This window comes from Cervus canadensis, chromosome 6 (genome assembly GCF_019320065.1).
Source record: "Cervus canadensis isolate Bull #8, Minnesota chromosome 6, ASM1932006v1, whole genome shotgun sequence".
Lineage (NCBI taxonomy): Eukaryota > Metazoa > Chordata > Mammalia > Artiodactyla > Cervidae > Cervus > Cervus canadensis.
Genome location: NC_057391.1, coordinates 21,574,550 through 21,584,563, shown reverse-complemented (window position 1 = coordinate 21,584,563; position 10,014 = coordinate 21,574,550). Strand labels below are relative to the sequence as shown.

The 10,014-nt window shown below is 38.8% G+C and overlaps 2 gene segments (V, D, J or C); both read right to left on the bottom strand.

Annotated features, from left to right (window-relative positions):
* Positions 1-1,770: 1,770 nt before the first annotated feature.
* Positions 1,771-2,405, bottom strand: LOC122444187. The segment is given in 3 exon segments: positions 1,771-1,964; positions 2,052-2,126; positions 2,318-2,405. Coding segments are annotated over 3 exon segments (321 nt in total).
* A 2,447-nt stretch (positions 2,406-4,852) lies between these two features.
* LOC122444186 lies at positions 4,853-5,771 on the bottom strand. The segment is given in 2 exon segments: positions 4,853-5,229; positions 5,673-5,771. Coding segments are annotated over 2 exon segments (441 nt in total).
* Positions 5,772-10,014: the final 4,243 nt, after the last annotated feature.

Below are 10,014 nucleotides of genomic sequence, written 5' to 3'. Positions count from 1 at the left end.
TTTAAGGGAGGCTGGGTTAGGTATATTAAATGCATTTTCCACAGATGATATTTTCAACTGAAAATGGTATATTGAAGCATAACTCTATTGAAAGTTGAGAAAAATCTGTAAATAAGATCTCATTGTACAGATGTATTATAGTTGCATTTACCCCGTGAAAGATTTTTGGCTGATTTCCAGTTTTTGGTGACCACAAATATAGCTGCCGTGAATATTCAGGTACAGAGTTTTGTGAGAATGTTAAGTTTTTCCTTTTTCAAGCATACATACCCAGGAGTGTGTTTTGCTGAGTTGTAAGGTAAGTGAGTATTTAAGCTTACACAAAACTCTTGTACTGTTTTCCAGAATGACTGGACCATTCACCCACCAGCAATGTATGAGTGATCCAATTTCTCTGCATCTTTGCCAGAATTTGATATTTATGATAGCTAAATCATAATGATATCTTTATGATATCTTTAATCATAATCTATCTTTATGATAGATGTGAAGTGGTATTTCTTTGTGGCTTAATTTGCACTTCCCTAACTACTAATAACACTGACCATCTCTCTATATGCTTATTTCCTTACCACATAGCTTTTTGGTAAAGTGTCTGAATCATTTGTCCAGGTTTCAACTGGATTGTCTGTTTCTTCCTGCTGAGTTTAGAACAGTTCATTGTATTCTAAATACAGTTTTTTGATGAAAATGTATTTTGCAAATATTTCCTGCCAGTCTGTGGTTTATCTTTTTCCTTCTCTTAATAGTGTTTTTCACAGAGCAAACATTTTTAATTTTGATGAAATCTAAGTTATTTATATTGTATGGATTGTGTTTTTGGGGTCATGTCAAAAATTTTTTTGTCTAACCCTAGGTCATGAAGATATTCTCTTATATTTTTCCTAAAAGATTTATTGTTACATTTTATAGTTGGATATATGGTTCATTTTGAGACTGTACACACTTTTTTTGTACAAGATATGATATTTATGTCAATTTTCAATTATTTCCTAAGACTATACAATCATCCCAACCTCATTTGTTCATAAGACTGTGTTGTTATCTCTATTGAATTGTCTTTGCATTTGTCAAAAAAGTTTTCCTGACCTGTGTGAATCTACTTCTACACATTTACTCAGTGACATAAACTTGTTAATGATATTCTTTCATTACATTTATAACATTATAGAGCCTGTAGAATAGTTCTCTTTTTTATTACTTATATTTATATGAATAATTCATCTTTTTTATTTTTTCCCTTGATAATTATACCTAGGAAGATACTGATTTTATTAATCATTTTAACAAAATTAAATTTCTGTTTCATGGTTATCACTATAGTTTTATTTGTATTTCACCAATTGAACATTTTATTATCACATCTTTCATTTTACACTGGGTTTAATTTGCTTTTCTATCATCTTTTGCTGAGTCTTCATAACAGTTTTTCAACATCTTTCTTTAGTAATATAAGTACTTAAAAAGATAAGTTTTCTTCTATGTATTATTTTAGCTCCATCTCAGACATATTTATATAATGTACTCTCACAATATTTACTTTCAAAATATTTTCTAATAGCCATTGTAATTGTTTCTTTAACCTAGAGTTATTTTAAAGTTAGTGCATATAATCCAAATATTTTGGAATTTCTAGAGACATCTCTTTGCACTTGATTTTCTAATCATTTTCATCTTGGTCAAAGAATAAATTCTGTATAATTCCAGTTTTATTAAACATATTAAGACTCGTTATGCACACACTGATGTGTGTGTTTGAATGTATGTGTTTCATCTACACAGCAGGGCGTGTCTGGAGCCTCGGCGGCAGGTTCGTGTAGAGGCTGCAGGTGCCTGGGGAGCACCGTGCTGCGCAGCACAGAAGTAAGTGCCCGAGTCTGTGGTCCGCGGAGAGGAAATGTGCAGTGAGCTGCGGCGTTCTGCAGGGACTGTGGTGGCATTTAATCTTCCTTCCTGCTTTGTCCCTGAAGGAATGTAAAACAGCTGTATGAGGTGGCCCCCAGGGTTCTGAAGATACCAATTCACACTCTGTGGGAAAGTGGAAAAGTTACACCGAAGCGTGTAGCTGGCTCCCTCCTGGAGACTCAGGGCTGGGGGACTCTGCTCCACATCCGCCCCTCGCACACCTGATGAGGAAAGAGAAACAGTCACTGTGAGGGTCACTGTAACTCCTACTAAACCCTGAAAGTGCCCTCCCCATCCCCACAGATGATGAGAAGGATAGAAAGTCTGCAGGACTTGTCAGCTCCTCTCTCTCCCTCAACAATACAGCAGCGCCTCACTCCTTCAGGTTCCCTGTGGGGCAGCCGCAACTCACAGCAAACCTGGGCAAACAGAAGCCCCAGCACAGCGCCTGCTAGCCTCTTCATGATGCTTCCTCTTCTTGGGACATTTTCACTACAAGACACTTAACTAAACCCTGAGGGAGTGAGTGTCGTAAGTCATTCCTGCTCCTGCAGCCAATCAGCTCACCCAACAAGTCCTGCTCAGGTGACGCTGACAGGACGCCCCACCCCCCACCGCAACCAACTCAGGATGTGCTGGCCAGGGGCGGGTGAGAGGGGGAAATAGAAAAGTCGTTATTTTATGACTTAAGGGATACTTTCTGAGAACATTTCGGAGAAGGCGGACTCTGATTTGGAATTTGAGGGAATTTTAGCGAAAAGATAGCAAAAATTAACTGTATAGCCCCATCTTCCTCTCACATGGCATGGATGTAGTAGATTCTTCCATAATGAAATGCTTTTTCCCAGAAGTGCTGAGGATCCAGCTTTTGTTTCTCTTATGCTCTCACTTGTGGTTCTAAAGGGTGCTCATGAATCAGAACAGTATCAGAAGTTGCTCCTATTGGCTGGAATACTTTGCTGTGTTGAACAGTATTTTTTAATTTATTTTTAATTGGAGGATAATTGCTTTACAATGTTGTGTTGGCTTCTGCCATCCAGTGATGCAAATCAGCCATAAGTATACATACGTCCCCTCCCTTTGAACCTTCCCCCCATTCCTCTAGGTTGTCACAGAGCACCGTGTTGACCTCCCTGCATCATACAGAAACTTCCCACGAGCTATCTCTTTTGCATATGGTAATGTACACGTTTCAATGCTATTCTCAGTTCATCCCACCCTCTCCTTCCCCTACTGTGTCCAAAGTCTGTTCTCTATGTCTGCATCTCTATTTTTGTCCTGCAAATAGGGTCCATCAATAGATGAATGGATAAAGAAGTTGTGGTACCTATATACAATGGAATATTACTCAGCCATAAAAAACACATTTGAAACAGTTCTAGTGATGTGGATGAAACTAGAGCCTGTTAAACAAAGTGAAGTAAGTCAGAAAAAGAAAAACAAATATCACATATTAATACATATATATGGATTCTATAAAAATGGTACTGATTACTTTAAAAGTTATATATATTTATTTTAGACTGGGGTGCATAAAGAGCAATTTTAGTTATCTTAACCACTAACTGAACATTGAAAACTGAATTGTAGTAATTTTGTTTTTTAAAAACATCTATAATTTTAAAATAAATTATTTTAAAGAAAATTTATCTTAACCACTAACTGAACATTGAAAACTGAATTGTAGTAGTTTTGTTTTTAAAAAATCTATAATTTTAAAATAAATTATTTTAAAGAAAATTTCTATTGTAAATACATGTTTTAAACTGTTGATTACTAGTTTTGTATTCTGCTTGTTAATTTTAGTAAACTATTTTAGAGAAAAATATTTCTTTTTGAAACCATATGAAGATAATTTTAGTTTGTGCTCTTATCTCAGACTCTGTAAATAATATCAATTCTCTGTCAGTAGATTTGGGGGTAAAAGGTATGGAAGATGAGGACCTGTATAATTTTACTGCAGTGAAAATGAAGTGATCTGCAGGCACTAACATTTAGATGGACAGTCCAAGGATGGTTCAGTAGTAGCAGCACGTAGGCCTGGTTGCTCCAAGGCATGTGGGATCTCAGTTCTCCAACCAGGGACTGAATCTGTGACCCCTGCATTGGCAGGCAGATTCTTTACCACTGAGCCACCAGAGTAAGCCCCATGTGCTGCTTGCACACCTGCATGCTAAGTCGCTTCAGTCATGTCCAACTCTTTGCAACTCTAGGGTCTGTAGTCCGCCAGGCTCTTGTCCATGGAATCCCCCAGGGAAGAATACTGGAGTGGGTTGCCGAGCCCTCCTCCAGGGGATCTTCCCAACCCTGGGATCAAACCCTTGTCTCTCTCCTGCAGCTCCTGCAGCAGGCAGATTCTTGACTGCTGAGCCAAAGGGGAAGCCCCATGTACTGCTTAGGGAATATAAAAAGTGATGAAAACTCTTTAGAGAAGCAGGGTTTCCAGACCTGCCTAGAAAGTGAAAAATTATTATTCACTTAATTTTTGTTTCTTTCAAAAAACTTCTTCATGGGAAATATGAATGTTCTAGACTAGCAACAATAACAATTTCAGATTTTTCACAGAGAAAGAGTGGTTTGTTTCTGGTAAGTGGAACAACTATAACACATCACAGTCCAGACTTGGCCCTGGGTCCAAGTGAAAGAAACCTTTGGTACAAGGAGAAGTATTTGTATGTTTCCCACTTCTTATGTTGGGACTAGTGCACTAAAACCAACATTTGATTGACATGAGGAGGAGCCACAACAAATTATTAACACCTCTTACTTTATTGCTGTGCTAAAATTATGATTCTAAGACCCCTCAAAATTCTTCTCAGCTGCATCAATAAACTAGGTGCTTATTCCGTGTCCTCTTTTTCTTCTTTTCTTTATCCATCTTCTGTCATTTCCCTTCCCTTCTTTTTCCTCATCTCTCACTGCTCTCTGACTCTCCTTCTAGATGACTCTAGATTTGCTCTCGTGACTGCTCCCCCACCGTGTCCCCCCTACTTCCCACCAGAGATACCGCACAGGTGCAGCCCCGTCTGTCCCACTGTGCCCCTCTCAGGACGCAGTAGTACACAGCGGTGTCTCTCAGGGTGACCTGGGGCAGGACCAAGGTGCTGGACTTTCTGTCTGAAGCTATGGTCAGAGAGGCCATGCTGTTCACTGTGTCTCGTAAGCCATGAATGACATACTGTGGACTCTGATTGGGATTTTGCCGATACCAATGTATATAGTCAGCTCCACTGATGGTAGAGTGGTTACAAGGCAGGTTTACATTTTCTCCTTCAGCACAATCCATGGAGCTGGGCTGGGTGGTCTTAGTATTAATCACAGTCCCTAAAGGGTCAAGAAAATAAAATTAGCCCCTGACCACAAATCAGTGTAATCCTGTGGATCAAGTGTACAACATTCTCATAACTGTCTGGACCTACCCCCTATTCCAGTGTTTTTATCTATGTCCTGCAAAATATCATTGGTGTTTATTATATAGAGACCAAAGACATATGGCAAGAATCTGAGACTCTATAGCCTTTACCTCATGAGTCCTTTGCTCAGTAAACACAGGGATTTCTTACAAACTGGTTACTGCTAAGTGTTCTTCTGGGATCATGGCTATGATTTAACCTGTCATGTAGAAGTTTGTGCTCCCTAGCAAATGCGTAGATCAGTTCTCAATTCCATCCTTATGAGGCTGAATAGGGCACAGGGAGAGCAGAGAGCAAATAACACTTCATGGCCCTTTGCCCTCAAGTCATCCCTTGTAGACACAGAGCACTTACCCAAGGTCAGAAACACGGTTACTCCAGTCACCAGCCTCATACTCCAAGGACACACCAGGATCATGGGCTCACAGCTCAGACTTGTGTCTGCTCCTGGGCTTGTTTCCACAGAACAGAAACAACTACTGCTGGTAGAGACTTAGAACCAGAGCAGGTATCAGTGTGTTGTTGCCAGGATCTGTCAGCCAATGATCAAGCAGTTCCTTGTCTAGGTCTTCCTGCCCTGTTTTAGTCATGCCCCCTAAAGAAGGAGAGACATCCCCAACTCACACGGTGTCTGCTGCCATCCTCTGTAAAGTTTAAAGCCTGGCTCTGTAAAAGGAACACCAATCACAATGATATCCAGAGCCATTGTCCTATCATTTGGTTCCTTAAAGAAATTGGCTGGTGTTCTATGAAGCTTATGAAAAACATTAATTAATACCAGAAAACTGTACTGAGCTATGTATTGTAAGGAGATGAAAATTTCCATCCATATTCCAGAAAATGCATGTGAAACTCCAGAGCAGGCAGTGATGTTCTCTGGAGGACAAAAAATATTAATAATGTAGAGACTAAAGCTATACAACCTGGAGTTCTGGGCTCCTGTAAAGGTCCTTGAAATCATGTGTCTACCACCATCTAGGTAAACATTTCTCAATGCATCTGTTCTTGATATAGTAACTGATGACTCAGATGGTGTCCGCCTCACTCTTCTTGAAGAGTGATCTTTAATCCTCATGTTCTCTATGCCCATGCTTGTAGGCACTGTGCACCAAGGATGCTGAAGCAGAGAGAAAGACAGGAAGGAATGCAAACAAAGTCGGGGTGGGGTGTAGAGTGGGTGTAAGTGGTAGAAAAAGTCAGGGGAAGGGATAAAAGCGTAAGTAATAGGGAAGGGAAAGATAATCAGAGGAGGGAAACAGAGAAAGCAGTGTCAGGAAGGTACGTGGAAAGGACTTAGGCTGTTGGGCTAAGATGCCCACAACCCTTGGTCGCGGACCCTCAGCCAGGGAATATAAAGAACAAGCTGTCAAAGAGAATAACATGTTCCCAGTGTTGGGATGTTGGGACTACAGTAAAGTCTCTGTCAGGGAAGACCACTCATTCCAACTCCACTGATCACAGAGGGTGGTTCCGTCCTTCCTTCATCATCTTTCTACTCTCATCAACTCAAAAATGGTCTTACTCCTCCATTCTAGTCTCTGCAAATGGCAAGACAGGTGAGGTGGTCTATAAACCCAACAACCATCTCTTCCCTCAAAACTGAACTATGTGTAATATATCGCATGTCACCTGTTATGTAAAGGACCAGTATGGGTGGTGGAGAAGTTATGCTCAAATATGGAGAGCAGATACTTTTTATATGCAAAATAGGCAATATACTAAAACACTGAAAGGTGTGTTGGAATAAATACCTTTTCAAATAAAAGCATGCAAAGCTGTAGGTTTTAAATGTACAGACATCCTGCTCAGAAATATGTAAATTTATGGTGGGAGACATCAGAACCTGATATTGTGAATTGCACTGAATTAGAGATGCAGCCTTTAGAGGGAATGGCTTCTGTTGGGACTGTGGATGGAATCTACCAGAACAGTTTGATCTTGCTCTTCCTTACTTTTGGATTTCTACTTCCTTTTCTCTTTCTTTTATTTTTTTTTTCTGGAAATATTTCAGAAATAAATGTGACTTTGTTGTTCAGCATAAAGGTATTCTAACAACAGGGTAACTCATCCTTTTTAACATGAAAATAAACATTTAAACATTAAAAAAGAGAGAGAATGGAAGTATGTCGTTTTTCCTTTTTCTTTGGCACATCAATGGAAAATTCGTTTCCCTTTCCCTCTCCCAGAAAGGACCACTATTTTCAGTTGAAGCAGCCCCTTCCAGTGACTGAGTAAATGAACTGCAGAAGTAAACCCAGGCCAAAAGCCCACTGGTGTGGCTCAGGAGTAAAGAGTCTGCCTGCCAATGGAGAAGATCCCAGAGATGCAGGTTTAGCCTCTGAGTCGGGAAGATCCCCTGGAGGAGGAAATGGCAATGCACTCAAATATTCTTGCCCAAAGACTTCCATGGACAGAGGAGCCTGGCAGTCTACAACAGTTCATGGGGTCTCAAAAAGTTGGACACGACTGAGCACTATAGCACTACTATGTAATCTTTTAAAAGGGGGCTTCCCAGATGGCTTAGCAGTGAGAATCTGCCTGCCAGTGTTGGAGATGCGGGAGACATGGGTTAGATCCCTGGACCAGGAAGATACCCTGTAGACGGAAATGACAACCCACTCCAGTGTTCTCACCTGGGAAATCCCACAGAGTGTAGACTGCCAGGCTCCTCTGCCCATGGCATTCCCAAATTTGAACACTACTGAGCATGCAACCTTTGGAAAAGCTCAAATTTGAAGGTAAAAGAAGTAACCTAAATGTTCATTGACAGAGGAGTGTATAAAGAAGATGTGGTGTATATACACAATGAAATATTGCTCAGCCATTAAAAAGAATGAAATAATGCCATCTGTAGCAACATGGATGGGCCTAGAGAGTTTCATACTGAGTGAAGTAAGTCAGACAGAGAAGGAGAAATATCATATGGCATCCCTTATATGTGAGATCTAAAAAGAAATGATACAAATGAACTTTCTTACAAAACAGAACGAGACTCACAGACTTAGAAAACAAATATATGGTTGTCATAAGGAGAAAGGGATAGTTAGGGAATTTGGGATGGTCATGTATACACTGCTATATTTAAAATGGATAACCAACAAGGACCTCAACATTACATGGATGGGAGGGGAATCTGGGGGAGAGTGGATACATGTACATGTATGCCTGGGTCCCTTCACTGTTCGCCTGAAACTATCACAACATTGTTCATTGGCTATACCTCAATACAAAATCAAAAGTTCAAAAGAAAAATAAATCTTAGCTGTAAAACCTTTGTACTCACCTGTGTTTTCTTAGCCATCAATTATTTTTGACTGTTTTATTTCAGTAAAACCCCTACTATGATTCTCATTATTGACATCTCTTTCATTTTTCCATTTGTCTTTAACCTTCCCATATTTAAAGGTTACTTCAAAAGTCCACATAATTCAAGCATTTATAAGAGAGGTTGTTACTGTCTGGGAACTCAAGAATGTTTCCTGAATGAATAGTTGAATCTATATTCATGAATTTAGTGAAAGAAAGAAATTGTGCTCAGCCACTATTCTGAAAACAATCTTCCAATTTTATGGAAAGCATGTTAAACAAAAAGACTCTAACAGGATAAGTAAAGGGTTATAATTATGGGCAAATTCAATAATAGGGAAAAAACATTCAAAATCTAAGATGCAGGAAAATTATATTGAAGACATGGGAGTAAACATCGTGGTAATCATGCTTCATTCATTTAACAAATATTCATAAGTATTTACTGGGAGCCTGTTCTGTGGCAAATCACACACACACACACACACACACACACACACACACACACACGTAAGCCAACAAGCACTACTACTGAAAATATAAGAACAAATAAAAATGAATTATTTATAGTAAGTATGAATGTATTAGTTAATTATATTAGTATAAAGCAGAAGAAAAGCAATTACCAGTACATTTTTTGTTTGTGGGGTTCTTCGCCTTTGTTTTTAGAAGATGGTAAAAATGACTACCAAATGTCTTTTTAAATAATACTGAAAAACAAAAAATACTCTGTATGACCATGAGGAATCTAAAAATGTTATCTTGCCTACTGGCTCTTTTCAGAGTTCTTAATTTTATAGGATTATATCTCTAAGACCATATGAGGTGAGGTTATCTTCCTTTGCTTGATGAAAACCAAAATAATGCCCATAACTTACTTTCAGAAAATCAAGATGACTTGATGAAAGGCTAATACCTCTGTATGATGAATACTTTCAGCAGTCCAGAAGTGGAAGAGAAATTCCTGAATCTAATAAAGAGTATCAATGAAAATATAAAAAATCAATATTAGTCTCTAAAGGATCACAAACAAGACAGGTAGACTATCACTGCTTCTATTCACTGTCTTCCTGAAGGGCCTGGCATCAAACCAGGAAAGGAAATAAGATGTATTAAGTCTGAAAAGGGGCAAATAAGCCGTTTTTATTTATAGGTGCATGTAGAAAATACAAAGGAGTATATAAGCAAACTACAAGAGCTAAAATAGGGGAATTAAAACAGTCACTAAAGACAAATATAAATTTTATTTCTAGATACTAGTGAAATAATTAGAAAGTGAAATTTAAATTTCATTTATTAAATACATGGAAATTAATTTAACACAAGGTATACAGTCGACTCTTGAGAGTCCCTTGGACTGCAAGGAGATCCAACCAGTCCATCCTAAAGA